General features: G+C 34.7%; 1 protein-coding gene across 1 annotated transcript in view; it reads left to right on the top strand.

Moving 5' to 3' along the window:
- Positions 1-1,638: 1,638 nt before the first annotated feature.
- Positions 1,639-20,550, top strand: part of LOC135073417 (neprilysin-4-like) — a 64,792-nt gene continuing 45,880 nt past the window's right edge. The window contains exon 1 of the mRNA XM_063967597.1: positions 1,639-1,659. Coding sequence (XP_063823667.1) covers positions 1,648-1,659 — 12 coding nt within the window. The 5' untranslated portion in view covers positions 1,639-1,647. The remainder of the gene's footprint in view (positions 1,660-20,550) is intronic.

Raw genomic sequence — 20,550 nt, forward strand, 5'->3', positions numbered from 1 at the left:
CGTAATGTCCATCTGTCTGTCTGTCCGTCCGAAGTTTTGCTTGGAAACTGTTGGCACTACAGAGTAATTTTGTGGAGGTATGTATTTTGATCAAATTTTTAGTGTAGCTCCCCTACATGTAAAGTGGGGATGATTTTTTTCATCTTCTACCCCATCGTGGGGGCTATCGTTGGATAGGTCTTTTAACTGTTGGCTTGAAAAATCTGGAAAAATTCATAATTAATAATAGTGCTTTTGTAGATGATCAGTTAGTATAAGAGTAATAGTCGTTTAACTCATTATACCTATTATAAAATTTCATACCTAATAAAAATACCTTCAAGAAAATATGAAAAGTAACTTTAGATGAAGTAATTAATGCTTCTGAAATATATTGTGAAAACGACAACTATGGAACCCTACACTGCGCGTGACACGACACGCACTTGACAATTTTTTTATTGTTATCGTAGTTCATCATAATTTATTTTATTTTACTGCTTAGTTTTCAGTTTTTATAACACCGAAATGCAGGAAATTATTGATAATATAATTATAATTTTATTATGGCTAGTTGACTAATGCAGAACTAATGTCTATGGCCCTGTTTTTGACACTTGATTTTTTAACTTTAAGTTAAAAAAATAATCCTACTGAAAGTCTGATTATAAATTAAAAAAAAACCTACTTGTACAACACTAGTTTTTCCTGACAGGGAGAGTCTCACATAATATTACGGCTACGAATGTTATCTGATGCGTAGACTAGTAGATGACTACGAGCTACATTTCGTAGCGCAAAGGATCGTAGACCGTAGCACCAGCCAGACGCCACCAGACGCCGACTTTTTAGAAGTTGTATGTGTCCTACCATGCCAATTATTATTTGTGTCAATAAAGTTTTTGTATTAAACGAAAAGTCGTAATAAATTAATAATAAATCATTGTTCATGCTCGTAAAATTTACCATTATGATGACTGTTATAAAAATTCAATAATTTTTTGTTAATAAAATATTTCAATAATTTCCAGTGGAACTAGCTTATAACATAAAAAGTTTATTGGTCGAGAAGTAGTATAGTACCCACGACAGTTTACCTTAATAAAATTCACTAAGGATTTCAAAATTGTGCACGATTGTTTTGTTGCAGCTTTATTATTTTTTGTATGAAATTTCAACTTTCTACTAATCGTTGCTCAAGCCCTTTCATTCTGAAACAAAGTTTCGCCGATTGTGAAACAATATTTTTGAAATTTGTTCGTGATTATAAACGGCTATTATCCCTTGATCAACAGCCTACTGAATTAGCAAATTGTTTGCAACGTCTAGTTTCACTACGTACTGAAGTGGAGCGGTTTGGGCAATGCATCTTGTCACCTTTGCCTTACCTTCACCTTGCGGTGTCGGAAGGTGCTTAGTCTGTGGGACCGTTCCGTTGCCGCATCGCGCTCCATGGCGGGCAATGGCGGGGCAGCAAAACAGCCGCGCCGGGTGAAGCTCAGGCATAACCGCGCGGCCGCACCGAGCGCATGCGCGAGATCGCGGGTTACGCGGGAAAACACGCCATTGGTACACGAGTGACATAAAAAAATAAAAATAATCAAAACTTTTTTCTATTTTCGAAAATTTGTGTGCCAGTGTTTTTGTTTAGGACGTTAGCGGTTCACAATGAAGTATAAGGTGAGTTTTTTTCAGCTACCCGCAAGATGTTTTTTTTTTAAATTATCAGAGGAAAGAGTTGCCTAATTTAAAATTTAAAATAAACATAAACAGTAAATAATTAAACATATTATTATGATTCGTATTTACAATTTAGCTCAGTTACGAAATCCTTACATAAAAACTTTTTAATATTAGACTAAACCGCACTTAATATTCGTTCGTAAAGTGTGAAATTAGATGATATGTAATAAGAAAATAAGTACCTACATAAATTAAGTTATCTTATCCACATCTATCGGATATCGCGTAGAAATACTTTATGACTTCATTACATATTTTTTTAACGTTATAACATAACGTTTATCATAATTATTTTTTTAATAAATAGATAGAATATTATGAGAATTATTAGTTAGTATTGATTATCGTAATCAGTCATTTCTTAAATTTTGAAATTTATCAAATCTATTTACATACAATGATGGGCATGACATGTAGGAGTCAGTCACCTTGGGATGTGAAGTTTTAAATTACATGTAATTTGGAATATAATTTTAGTAATTATTAAAACTAACAACTCAGAAGTCTACACGTTGACAAAAGATTTCTATGGAATATACCCACAACATTTTTTAAATAACAACGACGATTTATACGGAACATACCCACGACACTGTTGTCCCGAAGCAGTGGTAGGGTTAAAGTCCTACTGGGACATGTAAAAGAGCTTCTTATACATTTATTTTGCAAGTACTTAAATACTTGCAAAATAAATGAATTTGAATTTGAATAAGTAAACACCTAAGCATTGGCGGAATATTTACGTTATTGTCAAACATTAGCTATTTCTTTACTAAACCAATTTAAGTGCCCTTCACAAGTCGTTAAACCTAATTATTACTGAATAAACCATAGTTTTGTAACGTCAGCTTTTACTCAGTTTTTGTAGGGTCTGTGCTGACTGCTGATGTCGAAAGAGTAACCCTGGTCGGGGTGCTTATCGTACGGTTAATGAAACTTAAATGAGCATGAATGCAGTTTCGAAACGGATACTCAAGATCAAGATTCAAATGATGAAGGATTTGATATCTTTATGAGAATACCATTATTTTGCTGCAAGAAAAAACAAATGCATTAACGAAAAAGATGTTGATGAATTGACCTGATAAAACTTTCGTTATTTAAAAATATCTTAATAGAAATTAGGTTTGTTTTCTTAAATATACTCATATCGATCGATTCGAATCGATTTCTTCACTCGTAGAATTTATGACCGCGGTATTTGATCACAAAATTAAATGCATGTGGGCAAAGCCGCAGGAAGGAGGAGTACTTAATTATAATAAAATATGATTAGAACATCATCACGAAAGATGGATCCAACGATAAACCTTTTTCATGACTAATTATCATGAACAAGTCTAGTAGATAAGTGGCTCTGTGAGAAGCATCCATTATAAACAATGTAGGAAGTGTCGGACACGTATGATGACCACAGATGAACAATGATACTCAGAGGCATAAATGGTGTTTTTTAACTCAACATTGTTTTTAATTCAGAGTATGTTTGCAGTAATTAATGCGAAAATGAGCAGCAAAAACAAATCCCAAAGAGGGTTCATAGTGAAAAACATTAATGTTGATTTAAATATGTTATAATAAGCCTTAACTAGCCGGAGGCTGAATCTGAATTAGAATCAGAATTTTTATCTGCGACTTCATATTCGTAATTATTACTATTTGTTTCTTTAAAGTTTTATTATTTTAATTATAGCAATTTCTTTCAAAATATTTTAGCTAGGTGTCTAAATATACGAATATTTTCATATTATTTAGATCACAAACGTAGGTTAATAAGTAATCTTAATCAGTTCTCACGGGTGTTTTTAAAAATAATTTCATGGATGTCTAGCCCTGAAGTATGTGCTGACGAATCGTATAACAGAAGCCTCCACTATTGTTCTGCTGCAAGAACAATCCAATCAGTCAGTGTCAGATCCACAGACACTTCTTCTAATATTAAAAACATAAATAAAAATGTATATTAGAAGAAGACAACACATTGTTATCCACTATCATGTTTTTAAGACAAAGAATTACTTTCATTCACGGTTTTTTTTTTCAAATAACTCGGCCCATGAATCGAACCCGCTGCATTCAACGCGAATTACCACGCTACTACGCCATCGGGATCAAACACGCCTGCTTCTTGCCACGTCATAATAATGTGAAGCCGTTAAAACCAAAGCTGAATTTTCTGCCAATATTTCATTGTAATATTAGTTCATCATACATTAGGTACCTACCTATAATTAATATTAAAAAGTTAAACATATATTTTAGAAGACAACATATCCACTGTCATGTTTTTGAGACAAAGAATTACTTTTCATTCACGGTTTTTTTTTAAATAACTCGGCCCAAGATTCGAACCCGCTGCATTCAACGCGAATTACCACGCTACTACGCATCGGGATCAAACATGCCTGCTTCTTGCCACGCTGAATTTTCTGCCAATATTTCATTGTAATGTTAGTTCATCATACATTAGGTACCTACCTATAATTTAATGTTTGTAATCATAATAACATATCTTAAGGAGCCCTTCAAAGTGAAAGATAAAAATCTTAATTGCTCCTACAATAACAATAAAATAATAGAACATCTTGTAGCCACGCAGCATCGATTAGCGTTTTTAGCTTTTTACAATAGCGTGCAATTTAAAACAAAATTTTATTCAATCTTCACATCACAAGAATCACGATATGCCGAGTCACACATGCGTTCTGTTACAAAAGTACGTAGGTACTAAGCTTCGTAGCATTTTTTAAACGACAACAGGATAAATTTTGGTTTATCACAGAAAGTCTGGCGGGCATCTCCTGATTCTTTATTTCTTACCAAAACTAGGTACTTTTAATCTATATATATAAAAGAAAGTCGTGTTAGTTACTCCACTTATAACTCAAGAACGGCTGAACCGATTTAGCTGAAAATTGTCAGGGAGGTAGTTTAGAGACAGGAGAAGGACATAGGATACTTTTTATCCCGTTCGAAATAAAAAAAAGTCTGCTTATTTATTGCCATTAAGGCGGAACAAAGTTCGCCGGGTCAGCTAGTTTATACATATTTCCCATAAAAAACATTGTTTCACCTACAGGTACCCTTCCTGGTAGGGCAAAACAAGAATGAGACATGTATAGGCTCCTTAAGAGCATTTGACTATTTTTAAGTACTAATTTAATTAGTCTATACAAATAAAGATAATTTTGATTTGATTTACACTTCAATATTCGCTTTATAAAAAGTCTTGAATCCCTTTTCAAGTTACTAAAAATTCATAAATTAATGGTTTAGCGGTGAAAAGGTAAAGGACAGACAAAACGTATTTTCGCATAAAACTTATCTGCCTGTAGGTAATTTATTAGTAAGTTATAGAATGTGTAGGTAATGATCTAATAGGAACGCAGCTTGAGCGTGACCGACTATGGTACTATGTAAATTGTGCCGAATTACCTAAAACCCATAAAAAGGTGCATCAAAACACATCTATTAAAAAACTGCTTAAGATGCCAGTGTTTGGCTTGATGACCGTAAGTGGTAAAAATCTGTTTACAACTTTTAACAATTCGTGGTAAACATGTTTTCTATAATTTCGTTATCAGATCACGTAATTACGTAAAAACTGTTTACCTAGAATTGGTAAGATTGATGGAATTTACTTATGTATGTGTCAGCTTTAACATACCTATATGTATGCCTACATATTGTAGGTAACAAACTCTTCGCTACGTCTATCGCAAGTACCGCGTTGTGTTTACTATTGTAGTTACGTTCTTATTCCTTTAATTACCGAGTGGCAGTAATTAGTCAATAATTAGAATGTAGCTGGAAAACAATGTCTTGCCGTGCCATCGTCAGTGACTGTAGGCAGGTAGTTGTATAAAAACTTCAACGGTATCATTGTCACAAAAGACCGTATTTTTTTCATAATTTAATCGAAGGTTTCTACTGTGATAATGACCTACTTAAATAGTTAACTAGTGAAATTAAAATTTAAACAAACTACCTATACAAACCTCTATCCATTTTCATTTATTTTGAAAATCACGATAGATAATGTAAGTATACAGGTCGTTAAGTATTAATTAAGAACAAGTAGGTTTAACTGTAAATATTTATGACATTTCAGAATACTAAAACGACAATTCAGGTTAAAATCCAAGTATATTATTATTATCTGTATTATTTTAGTAGAAATTAAAGGGGTCTTTAGAAATAAATATTTTATGTTACTATTTAAATCTTACGTACCAGGTCAGAAACGTTTGACGGCTGAACCATTTGCGATATTTCTCAATTTTGTATTATTGAAAACAAGAACAAACAATAACATCGCCAAAATTGGGTCTCATGTTCACGAAACAATGCTCAAAAATATTTGCTAAAGTTATCAATAACCGCCCATTGTTTCTGTAACGGTATTTACAAATTTATTTTATTCAGCGGTGCATGTACGGAACTCGACTAATAATTTGGCTCATTTATTGTATGGCACAATGACATTTACCTGAAAATCTTGTAATCATGTATGTTGACCTGAAGAACAGGATCTGTACTAAAAGCTTCCTATCCTATCCCTATTTCTCATTAGTTGTAATATTTTTTTGTAAAAACTAAACTATGTTTGATGTTTAGAGCTTTGTTTCATTAGGACCCTAGATCCTAAGTTTCTTCATACATCACATAATCTAAAGAGTCGGTACTACTCACTAAAACATAATATTGCTTCAGAGAATTCTTTCAATATGCGAGCCAAGCCCTTCTCAATAAAATGATTGGTACCTATGTCACTGGTGTTTTGTAAAATTAATAGTGGTAATAAACAAGTTTAACACTGTAACTGTAAAAATAACCGTTACTGTACTTCGCAGGAGACATTACACGCAACGGTATCGGGTCCTGACGATCAATTCTTTTAATCCCGTTTTAACGCGCTCCCATTTTTGGGATCCGTTACAGCCTTACAGATTCATTGTTCAGTCATGTGACACATCGGTGTCTGACAATCGCAAAGATCAGGGTTCAACGGCCTTTAGGTATCAATTGTGTAACGGCTCATATAAAGCAGTCATCACTGATTGTGACCGACAGTGTTGATTACTGTTGTATATGATGACTCACGATGACAAATAAATTAAGTTACTGTTAAGCTCTGACAAGGAAGATTAATTGTCCTTTAACTAAAGGTTACCTTGAAGTGATCTTTTTCAGTGATAAGGCCGCCTAAATTCTATGCATACAAGTGTTTCTTGTTACTGTTGTTACAGTTGCTGTAGTAACTATGTATTGGTTAATATACATATCTATCTATTGACATTTGACGTTGATTAGGGATCAGAGAAAAGCTTTGGGATGACCTTGTCCCAATGTAGAAAGTTGTTTAACAGAATTTCAGTCAACAGAAATAAATAACAATATTCTTCCAATTTACACACTCTCCATTTTACAACGAGTTCAAGAAAATATGAATAGCGTAAAGCAAAATAAACAATACCACTCATAACAATCAACAAAAGACACTGTTTTCACCTGAAAGCCGCTAATTTTTGGCTCAAGACGATGAACATTTTATTGATTGCATGAATCATCTGCATTTATAATGTTCTGAACTCTTGGCTGTAAATACCACAATGACAATGGTCTTTGATTCTTATTCAAATACCCACATCAGGATAACTGTAAAGTTGTGTATCAGTCGCAGACATTCGATCTATTTTGTTTTTGTGGGCCCGCCTACACGCACGACCTACTGTGCGCACAATGGCTTTTTTCCGGCATATTGCATGTGTCTAGGCACAATGCATCACGAAACACAGTTGGTACTAGATAGGTGTTTGTGAGCTAATTCGCTCCGTTTAGTGCGCTGTCGTGTTTGATGCCGGCGCTTACAAATAAATTGCAGGTGATCACGATTCTTTGGCTTTATTTGAACTAAACATACAATATGCTTATCATTAAATCTCCTTTTACGAACTTTAACTTCATAATGCTAAGTATTCTGTAGTTAATTACGGTTACATCGAACATTGCTGCAATAAATTATCTAGGTGCGTCAAAAGCTCTAAAAGCGCATGAATGTGTTGCTAAAGCTCTTCGTCAGTGGGGCAAAGCTCGCGGCTACTTGCATAATCGAAGCTTAACGCATCCTATTTCCAATGGTAGAGTTATAGGTTATAGTAATTCACACATAATTATAACCATATTATTTCATCGTATATCTGTAAAAAGATCACTTCATATTTTCGAATATTAGTTGATAAAATATTTAAAGAAAAGCTCACGTAGTCTGAACGTACTCTTTTTTAGCTTTTATATGTTTTAGTAAGTTATGTAAACTAATCGTACTTATTTATTAAAAATAACTTTAAGAATCCTCTGCTAAATTTACTATCGCGTAAAAGCTAAATCTACGCACTTGTGTTGCCAAATCTGTTCACGAAGGAGCGCCGAAGCTCGCGGCCTTGCGTAACGGATGCGTAAGTGCATCTTACTTGCAATCGTTCGTCACTACATAATAATAGTAACGTACGTGATGGTACCAAGATACTGGTGGTATTATGGGGTATTAAGGTATAACAAGCTCATGCAATAAAAAATTCTACCAAGTGCGAGCTATGCAACTCACAATAAAATTATTTATTTTCTTCACAACATACCATTTGGGGACTTAGTTACTAGAGTAAAAAACTAATAAGCTTCAAACATAAGTTATTACTTTTTTATAATACTAAAATTAAAACCATAGAACCACACTTTCGGCGTGAAATAGTTTCAGCCAGACGTATGATGACATTACTTTTGCATTTTAATATTATTTTGTGACCCTTTGACCTCCCGATACCATCATTTACAGCCGTTCTAAAGCAATTTAAAATGTATCCGCATTCATAACTACATTCGTTTGCATCCTTGATCCTCCCGGCTAGACGCCTCTCGATACTCCTTACAAAGCGTCTCGATCCATGCAGCAGATAACGATTGCGAAAACAACAACACAATTGATTCCAACATTTCAAATGTTTAATAGGGTTGCCACTTATATGGATGCAGGTAATTTATTTCATCTATACTTTTATGAATTTAAAAATATACTGAGATTAACTTATAAATATAAATATAACAATTGATTATATTCCAAATATGGAAATTCTTTTTCGAAATTAAAATAAATTAATGTATTATTTATAACAATAAATACTTGACACTATTTGTCATTGCCATAGGTAGGATTCTTTCCTGTTAAGGTAAAGATTGAAAATAATAAATCAAAGTTGCACTAGTTTTCAGCAGCCTCTGATCAATCAATTTGATCTTGATAATGATTAATTAAGTTACGGTTGTTGAGGGTAATGTATGAAATGAATTTCTATCATTTAACTATTACTGATCAGTTGACAGGCCTAGTTTTTGCTCTTGGCGTTGTGCGGGTCACGGCAGCCCGCACCTCTGCCATCCTCGTAAACTCTCCAGCAATTATGTACAATATTATATTAATCATCCATTAAATTGTATTAGCATCGTCATTGTACGAGTTCATAACATTGTACATAACGGCGTCATACATAATAAGAAAATAAAAAATCTTTTTGACACACTTGTTAGGTAGTAAAACTTTTTGTTGCCTGACTCGTATTTTTAGGTTCATTAAATTTAGTTATAATAACACGCGTGTAAACTAATCGAGTCAGTCATTTTATAAAATAACTTCCTAAAAATATGTAGCATATCAAATCGGTTAAACTAGTTCCAACATAAAATTTTAATATAACAATTTCTCTAATTAACTAAATTGATTTACGATGATTATAATGTAAGCAATTATGACCACTATCTGTTTGCTATGCGCTCACGTTCACTATAGATATGTTTGTGGGTTAATAGCCGATGGAGTTGTATTGTATTGTAATGAGGAAATACCGTTACCGTGTATGACAACCTAAACATATAAAAATATTTATTCACGTTGTTATTACCAAAACCTCTTTGTTGAACTAGCAAGTAAGGTTTTATTAATGTTACAAAAGTGACGAACTATTTTACTACCACTATTTTATTTACGTTTTGGGTACGTCCTACTAAATAGGTAATTTCATTCAGCAAAAAAAACAACTCTTTTTTATTTATAAATTTTCTATAAATGTAAGGTGTGATGTCCTGGACATTGAATTCTGATAAATGCATCCGGTAGCAAAACGATTTTTATTTATATTTTTCAACCGACTTCAAAAAAGGAGAAGGTTCTCAATTCGACCCGTATGTTTTTTTTTTTTCTATGTTTGTTACGCGATAACTCCGCCAATTATGAACCGATTTGAACAAATCTTTTTTCGGCGTATAGGTAATACCTCAAGGGTGGTCCCATTTAAATTTAATAATAGAAGAAACAACCCCCAAGGGTGGAAAATTGGGGATGAACTTTTTTATACGCAATATCTCCGCCGATTATAAATCAATTTGAACGATTATTTTTTTGTTGAATAGGTATTATCAAAAGGGTGGTTTCATGCGAATTTGAAGAAAATATTTCACCCCCAAGGGTGGAAAATTGGGGATGAACTTTTTTATACGCAATATTTTTAATTTTTAGTTTTTTTTGTGTTCACGCATTTGAAGTCGGTTTTATTTTTTTTAAAAGTTAATCTAAAAGATAAAGTTATATTTCTAATGAATTAAAATCGAGAAATCAAGCTTTTCTCATCGGATTCAATCATACCGTGTACGGCTATTTCTGATCAAAAGCTCATACGAGAACTATTCGAAATTATTTTATCAAGATGCTGTAACTATGTTCATGTTATTTGTTATGCTAATTGCCAGACGTCCGGCCCCGTCGCTTCCCACTGAGCTAATGAGTATTTTCTACGATTGTACTGCGTCAATTTACTCTGACTGCGTCTTCGCTGAATTATGCATCGAATAGATGCGCGTGCGCTGCCTTTATTCGCGCGTCTAGTTGCGAGCACACTCGAAGTAACCATAGTGTAATTATTCAAGGCTGGAGCTTTTTGAAGGGTAGGTTATTGTTTACAAACAAATTCTAAAGTTTTACAAAAACATTTTGGCTTTACATGTACGAGTAATAAGAATGGGTTACAAAATGGTTACCATTTGCCACGCAGTGCAATGAACTATACAAAATCACCAATTTACACGCTGTAGACATTGGCAATGAAATTGCGACTTCACGATAATTTTGTGGACGAAATCATTTTTGAAAGCCTAATCAATAAGTGATGCAATTTTCTCATGGCCTTGAGCCTATATTGGCAAACAGTAGACTTTAGTAGACGTAGTTATTTGTACAGTTTTAAAGTTAAGTACATATCTAAGAAGGTTGTAAGATAGGTAGTTAAAATGTCTAATTTATTATTGTTATAGAAGACTCGCGATCTAGCGCGTAGGCTGTAACTTAACTAATTCCTTTTAGATCCCACTACAATATTCCACTCGAGTCGGACTTTGCTCAACAGCACACGTTCTAATATCCATAAATTAAGGATGCGCAATAATTTCCGTGACAAAATAAACACTAAGTAAATGCAAATTACATGTGCAGGCCGACGTAATAGGCCGCAATCGAAGTGCATGATCGTTGCGGATCCTTCAGGGATATTTATAGCGACTCAATGTTTACTTGATGACTCATTAGAATTGAAAAGCCTGAAGTGAATGTGAGCACTTAGTTTGATTGCATGATGTTGTGATGTAGCTCTAAATGCAGTCTACATAAACAGTCACTTAAATAATCCCCTAATATTAGATGGATACGTACCTATGAGATTTCTATCGACAGATGCTGAATGTACTCGTATGTCTGTCAAATAACTAAAGGAACAATAACTTACGATTACAATAGCTTTCTCCAACTCATCACCAAATTGGCTCTAAAGGGTTTCGCAGATGTTACATGCGTGAGCGCTTACATAACCGCGCTAAAACAATACGGCGCATATCGTGCGATAGATATGGATCCGAATGATATACCACGTGCGCGCGCTTTCCCTCCGAACTCGAGCGGTCGTAGGGCTGACAAAATGAATTAAACATCTAAATCATGTAAAAAGCTAATCACCACTTTAAAATACCTCATTATATGTATTTATTTTTTAACATCTTTTATTCATATTTTTTCCCAACAACAATGTACTTTTATAAAAAGGGAAACCTTTCATTGGCTATACTGTCAGTCTAAATCGTATAACTAACATTTTCAATGTATCGCTGTTGGTTTCTATAAAATAAATAAATAAAATAAAAATAACGTTTTTACGATATAAAACTTCTATTTAGGCACAAACGTAACATATTTCGTTCCCATTTATAAATGTGTAATCCTTGAACCTTATTTCCGGCGGTGTAAAGAAACTTTTGTTACAAAAAGAGCAAATGGTATCGCGTTACTCGTACATGTGAACTGCATGCAAATACAGATAACAAATTATAATTTGCGACAGCCCTAATACATCTAGGGTCCAGGCCACGTTACCTGTTGCATGAGCTAGTTCCGGCAACATTTGATTAATGTTTCCTTACATAACAAACCCTAGTGTCATGAATTCGTGGTGATTGATGAATTCGAAGACATTGTGTCAGTTTTGCTGAGAGCAATGTCATTATTCCTTGTGACAGTTGTATGTATTCATGAAGATGCTTAGGGTCTTTGAGATGACCATGGCGATGTAAAATGATAAATCTTATGTTTAATGGTCTTAATAAATCTGAGAGTTTATATCATACTTTTCAGAGCCAGTAGATCTGGAGGTCAGGCATTTTATTTACTTTTCAATGTTTTTAATTTTTTTTAATACGGTTCAACGAAACCCTTTTTTCAGACATATCTACTATTTCTCTCTGTTTTAGCTTTGTTAAGAGCCATGCTAAGGTCTCACGGTCCTGAGATGTGTTACTAAAGTTTTTGGACTGGACATTAATAAATTATTCAAAGTCGTGTCAACGCTAACCTAACCCTTTCAAATCAACAACAACAGTAACAATTTAATATATCACGGCTGACAGCCCTAGATAGAGACCACGACTGAACCTGTTGCATCATAACTATAGTTCCGACAACTATTGACTGCAACGAGCTCATGCTGACTGATAACGTCGTCATGAATGAACTGATTTCTATTCAGTTGTCTTACAATTAGTCGCTCCGTGAACATTGCTCCATTCGGGTCATTGGGGTATTCATCTCAATATAGTTTGTATAATTTGAAAGGAAAATCTCAATATGACATGACTCATAGTAGTCCAGTCAATGAATGCCTTAACGACGGTGTAGAGAGAAATCCGTGGAACACAATTTCTGACCTCGGGACTTTATTTAGCCTAGTTAGGTGGTGAACATAGCAAAAGTCCCCGCCCTTAGCCCTTGAGCCGGCGGGGAGAGGGGGGTTTAAAGGTACCACTTTTCGGTTTTTCGCTTAATCCTCGGAAACTATGCGTCCTAGTGACCAGTGCCGTAACTAGGGCGGTGCCAGCGGTGCCCAGGCACAGGGCGCAGACCCTGAAGGGGCGCAGAAATGACCCGACCAGTATCTAGTTTTGTTTCATGCATGGTAGTTAGTAGGTACATATTGTTTTATTGCGAATATGGTGTAGACGCGCCCTCTGACTCTGTACTATCTATATCTATATGGCATTTTTCAAGCGATCTTGAAACAACAACACTTGTAAAGGTGGTTTTATATTTGTTTGATGTGTCGTGACTTGACAACGCGTCAGAACGGTATCGGTTTCATACATTTAGTACTAGCTGGTGCTTGCGACTTCGTCTGCGCAGGATTAGTATTTCGAACAATATGTTTATAAATTGTAGCCTATGTGTTATTCTGATGTATAAGCTATATTATTGTAAAGTTTCATTAAAATCCATTCAGTAATTTTTGCGTGAAAGAGTAACAAACATCCATCCATCATCCATACAAACTTTCGCGTTTATAATATTAGTAGGATGGTAACGTTCACACTAGTGCGTAACGTGTTGTGTTGTGATGGCTTATGTATGGAACCGATACAGTTCTGACGCGTCACGTCACGACTCACGACACATCAGATAAATATAAATCCACCTTGTCTTGCTCGCAATATTACATACACAAACAAAAGTACCTTTACCGTAACTATGAGACAATTTCTGTCTATATTCATTTGGAGGGCGCCACTTCTAACTTAGAAGTTCTAAGCAAATCTGTCAATCTAGCTGAGGAGATGTACATATAGTTCACGTTACGCTGTCATTGCTGTCAGCCACATTCATTGGTCCTCCCTTTATCTTTGATTTTATTCATTAACTACGTGCGGCGTTACTGACGCACTAGCGTGCGAGAGATAGATAGAAAATGTATCGTTCGACAAGAGTGAAAAGGATGACTTACAAAACTAAACGATTCACAAACGTTCCATTCTGCCGCGCCGTCCCACCCAATGTTCGGGGATTCCCCGATACATCGAGAATCACGCGGCGTTTACCCGTGGTCCCCCTAACATGTCCCCCTGGTGGGTCCACGGGTAATTTTTTTTACCCGTTGTCCCACCGTTCTGAACAGTTTTTGCCAGTGGGTCTACGGGTAATTTATTTTAACCATAGTCCCACCGCACAGTGGTAAACGTTGCATGTCACCTAGGTATAATTATAAAAAAATCTATAATTATTAGTTAGAACTGGCCCCATAGCAGACATTTTCCTACATCTAAAGGCCTTTTGAAATATATATTGGTTATGGCTATTGGAGCTGGTACCACTTTCCATACATTTGTGCCCATCATCCTTTACTTTCAATTTTATTCCAAGAAGAAAATTTATTTTATTTTATTTTATTTCCAATTATTTTTTAATTAAAATTGATGTAAAAAAGAATAGACTTTCTATTTTATTTTATCGATTTTTTTCCAAGAATATGAGGTGACATGCAACGTTTACCACTGTGCGGTGGGACTATGGTTAAAATAATTTACCCGTAGACCCACTGGCAAAAACTGTTCAGAACGGTGGGACAACGGGTAAAAAAAATTACCCGTGGACCCACCAGGGGGACATGTTGGGGGAACCACGGGTAAACGCCGGAATCACGCATTCAGATAGCCGCAGTGTTGCCAGAAGGTTACTTTTGTAACCTTTTAGGTTACTTTTGAACTGCATTGGTTACTTTTAGGTTACACTAATGAAAAGGTTACTTTTAGGTGATATTTCAGAAATTGTAGAATTAACTTTTACAGGTTATTCAGTAAAAAATATTAATAGTGACAATTTAAAAATTATGTCATAAACTGCATTTAAACATGAATTTGATTTATTATTTGTTATAAAAAATGAGTTTTAGCCAATGTTTTTCGATAGTGAAACGTTTTTATACGACCGGTCACTTTTCGGTCTTCATGTCAAAATTTCGAATTTAGGTAAATGATTGATGATCAATTGTATTCATTTTCCATCCATGAACAACCTTACACAATCGCTCCGCACCAAGTAGGTTACTTTTTATTTTTTATTCAAAAAGGTTACATTTTTTTATATTTCAGGTAATTTCTGACAAGAGCATTTTTCAAGGGCGCAGTTTTGAAAGCTCGCACCGGGCGCATAAAAGGCTAGTTACGGCACTGCTAGTGACATGACTACTATGAACCAAAAAAAGCTTATTCAATTTGCTACAGGTGAGACAGTCAAGTTTTTCTATATCTTGTATAGATTTTGCGGCATCTGCTCTAGAAGGTCTGTAAAATTGGAAATTTTATTGTTGTCTTACATGTTCCTTTCAGGAGAAAATCGACTAAATCAACATTGAGCAAACACTATAGACATGCGGGAGCATGTTAAGCTTAGTTCCATGGAGGGGACTGCACCGTGCGTATATTTAGACGAACCAATTAGAGCCACTTTTGACTCCTCATCATTCAAAAACTACTGTGCATTAACACTTCAAATTTGCCTCATGTATTGAGACTTGCAAGATGTACATCAGCTTCAAATTTCATAAATATACCTCAAACGGTTATTTAGGTATTGACGTTCAAAAATCGATATTTAGAGCACTACTATCTATCTATCACATGTGAAATGTTAAAATTTACTGGTTTTTTATTTGTTCCTTTGTATTTACATAACTACCTTTCTGGATGCCAAATTTGAACCTTCGAGGTCATCTGGAAGTGGTTAGAATTTGGTCTATAGGTCAGACATGTAGATTTTTGGACGTCAATATCTAAAGAACCGTTTGAGGCAGATTTATGAACTTTGAAACTAATGTATATCTTGTAAGTCTCAACACATGAGCCAAATTTAAAGTGTTAATGCACAGTAGTTTTTGAGTGATGAGGACTCAAAAGTGGCTCAAAGTGATTCGTCTAAATATACGCACGGTGTAGTCCCCTCGCTGGAACTAGGCTTAACATGCTCCCGCATGTCTATAATGATTGCTCAATGTTGATTTAGTCGATTTTCTCCTGATGGGAACATGTAAGACAAAAATAAAATTTCCAATATTACAGACCTTCTAGAGCAGATGCCGCGAAAACTATACAATTTATAGAAAAACTTGTCAATCTCATCTGTAGCAAATTGAATATGCTTTTTTTGGTTCAAAGTAGTCATGTCACTAGGACGCATAGTTTCCGAGGATTAAGCGAAAAACCGAAAAGTGGCACCTTTAAACCCCCCTCTCCCCGCCGGCTCAAGGGCTAAGGGCGGGGACTTTTGCTATGTTCACCTCCTAACTAGTCTAAATAAAGTCCTGAAGTCAGAAATTGTGTTCTACAGTTTTCCATCTATAATGCTTTATTGACTGGACTATAGCTAAAATAACCATAAAATTCTCCCGAGAGATGATCAAGGATCTACAAGTAAATATCGAGTTTTAGCAACCATTACTGTTATGATTATTCGTACAAGTAATTCGTTTATATTTTGCTACATCCTGTTTGGTTTATTATCTACACTAATATTATAAAGAGGAAAACTTTGTTTGTTTGTTTGGTGGTAATGAATATGTAGATAATGTAGTCCACGCGCGCGAAGCTGGGGGCGGAAAGCTAGTGTTCAATAATAAAATACATTTACTTGGTGTCTATGTAATAATTTTGCTTGAGGATTAACTCATTCTTTAAGTTTCTTTTCATGAATAGATTTCACATTAAAACGGACTAGGATTAGGCGAGAAAATTGGAAAAACATACAAGCATTAATCAATCAAATCATAATACTGACACTTAGCAGTTGATTATATGAATCGATTTGTTACATAAAAAACAATGAACTAGCTAAATTGCCTATTAGATTTCCATTTCAAAGGCAATGAAAGTGAATCCATTTTAGAACAATTGCTATTCTTCGGCATTGCTTACGTCATTGTTTATCTTGAACTTGGGATTTCTTTTGGGAAATTTCCTTGATTGCCGTTGCGGTTAGATTCGTTTGACTTGACCAACCGTAAGAGTTGCTGCGGGTTGGTGGTGACATCGGCGCTGGCGCAGAAATGCAAAAATTATCTTGCGTCATAGAACCCTTAGAGATAAGATATGGTAGCTCACTATAACCATGGTAGGCTCACTGCTAGCAGCTAAGTACTCTCTAGTTCTCTACCACTCATCGATTGATCTCAAGGTTTTAAATATTATGTAATACACTCTCTTATGCATGTGGTGTTTACCTACTTATAGTTGTACATTTAGTCCTAAAAATTGTATTTCATAAACTAAATTGTATTAGTATAACAAAATCAATGAATGAATGAAAGAAGAACGGTCACGCCTAATCGGCCCCATACAAAAAAACCCAGACCCAACAGAAACGAGACATACCTCAGTTTTTTTGTCATGTCTTAATTACTTAAATTATATATTTTTTATATTCGAAATCTATGTATAACACCAAAATATTACCCTTTGTTTTTGTTCAGGCTTTATACAAAAACTAATACAAAATGCCTATTTATGACCAAAATTGGTAAATGTATGTACCTAAATGTCTATTACAGCTGCTATGGAATGTATCTAGGTGACCTGGAGATACAGCCGGAATATACAGGGTGGAAACGATAAGTGATCTCACTCGATTATTTCTAAACTGTACAAGATATCGAAAAACTAGTTACTGATTCTGAAAGTGCTTCACGAGCTCTTTCAAATGGTACAAATAATAGTTTACAGATTATGGAAGCTGGTAACATTGAATTTTTGGATTTTGTAACTTCTCGTTTCCACCCTGTATAATCCGGCTGTATCTCCAGGTCACCTAGATATATTCCATAGCAGCTGTAATAGACATTTAGGTACATACATTTACCAATTTTGGTGATAAATAGGCATTTTGTATTAGTTTTTGTATAACGCCTGAACAAAAACAAAGGGTAATATTTTGGTGTTATACATAGATTTCGAATATAAAAAATATATAATTTAACTAATTAAGACATGACAAAAAAACTGAGGTATGTCTCGTTTCTGTCGGGCCTGGGTCACAGATGACCGTTCTTCTTTATTTATTTATTTATTGGTGAATCAAATAAATAAATAAATAAATTTTGACCAGACTAGCCTCTTTACAAATACAATAAAGCATTTAATTGAATATTTGAAATTCAGTTCAACAGACACTACAAATAAGTTTTGTAATTTATTTATTTTTTTAAAATCACAAATTCTGTAGAATTTATGTAACGAAAGTAAATGAATGTAGGCTGTTTATTTTGTTTTTAATCAAACAAAGTGTTACAGTTCGTTTTAAGTTACTGGGCCCGTTTCATTTGTGTTGGTCTAACGCAATCATGGAGGTCATGACCGCTCGGCCGCGAACTTGCCTGTCTGTCTGTCTGGGCATAGTGCACGCGGCGAAACTGATGCAGTGATAAGCGGTACAAGTAGCACCATAAAACTAAAGTCAGTGCAAAGTCACATCAGGCGAAAAACAATCTAAAGTCAGTACAAAGTCAGATTCAAACCAGAACAATAACAAGATCAGAATAACAATTGGAAAATGCAAATGGCATCTATGCTCTACACATAAACAGGGAAACAAAGATTTGCAGGACTTTTATTACTTGGGGCCGATTAAGGCTGTGTTGCACCACCTAACTTTGACCGTAACTTTAACGATAACCGGTGTTTTTTTGTATAGAGTTTGACAAATTTTTGACGTTTCTCAAAGTTAAAGTAAGATGGTGCAACCCAGCTTAAGTCTCGACTAGTGTTGAAAATGACTAAAGCAGCTGAATTTGACTGACCGTTATTTACGGTCAAATTGGTCAAAAACTGTTAATTTCGGTCAATTTGATTTCAGTAATAGTTTAGAACTTTTTTTAGTTTTTTCCTAGATTTTGTAATTGATAAATGTCTACAACATCTTAATTGAAATAAAAAGTGGTTTGTAATGATTTATTATAGTTACACATTTTACAGTGAGTCTACAACTTCTAAATTGAAACAATAACGGTCTTATTCATAATAAAATGCTAATATAGGTTTAAAACCTACATTAGCTAAAACGTTTGATAGGCTTAAAACACTCTTATAAACCTCTGATAAAAAACGTTATTCATAATCGTTTATAAACCTTTGATAGCTAAAACAGAGTTTAATATTTTCTTTCCACAGACTATACAAAAAGAATGAACGAAAACAGCTTTTTTGGTGATTTAACTTGATGGACCATGTAAAATCATAGACAAATCGCAGAAAAAAAAAACAAAAAATTGGCAGCTGTGACGTTTTACTTACTGACATTGACATTTGGCACGAAAATTTAATAAAGTTTTCGGTTTTTTCGATCAACTCCCAAGTTTTATCAAACTTTTATAAAACTTGGGATTGTATGTTCTGGATTCTGTACCTCTTACCCTGTACTCTGCAATAAGCTCTTACGACGACCCGGCTAGTTACATCGGATACTAATTATGTCCATGACGAAGGAGAACAGACCGCCTAAAAGGCAACGATCAGAAAACTGGTTGGAGGAAGATAAGGTAGTACTTATTTTTAGCCTGATAAAGTGCCTACTAATTTTTGTAGCATGGTTTTATTTATGTTTGACGCCTAGTGTTTGCTTTTCAGTATTTGCTGAAAGAGTTGGTGAAAGAAAGAGTAAATGCAATCGAAAATAAAAATACAGACACTAACACGAATAAACGGAAGGTTGCGGCTTGGGCTGATTTACAAACAACGTTGGTACATCTTTTGATTTCTGCCTTCAATATAAAATTTTGCCTTTACCTGTAATTCAAAATCCTGTCATTTCTTTTTCAGGTTTAATTCAATGTGCGCTGGTATGAACCGCTCCATTACCCAGTTAAAATCGCAATGGAGCCTCATAAAAATCAGTGCGAAGAAAGACAAGACCATTGCTAGGCAGGCTCAAATTAAAACTGGCGGTGGTCCACCATTATCAGTGCCTGACGATAGGGCTGATGATATAGCATCTTGGTTGCCCAATGAATTTGTAGTCGATGTTAACAGATTTGACTCGGACTCAAATAAAAGTGAATTAATTAACATTCAAGAGGAGGAATCAACTCAAAATACGCAAGATCAGGAATTGATAAATAATGAAGAAATCCAATATGAATTGGTGGTACTTGATGAAGAAATAGAAGATACACATGCTTGTACTACTAGAGGCATATTGGAAGATAAAGAAAATAAAAAAGTAGAGGCAAAAGAAAATAAAGCAAAACCTAATTTTAAAGCACCAGCAATAAAAAAAAAAAGGAAACTGTTAAACAAAGAAGGCTTAATTGATTTAAGCAAAGTTAGGATTTCCGAAATTGCAGAAACAGAATCAAAATGCCGGATTGAACTGCATGAAGTTCAAATGGAAAACGAACGGAAGAAAGGGAGAAACTTGGATCTTGAGCA

The sequence above is a fragment of the Ostrinia nubilalis genome, chromosome 7 (assembly GCF_963855985.1).
Source record: "Ostrinia nubilalis chromosome 7, ilOstNubi1.1, whole genome shotgun sequence".
Lineage (NCBI taxonomy): Eukaryota > Metazoa > Arthropoda > Insecta > Lepidoptera > Crambidae > Ostrinia > Ostrinia nubilalis.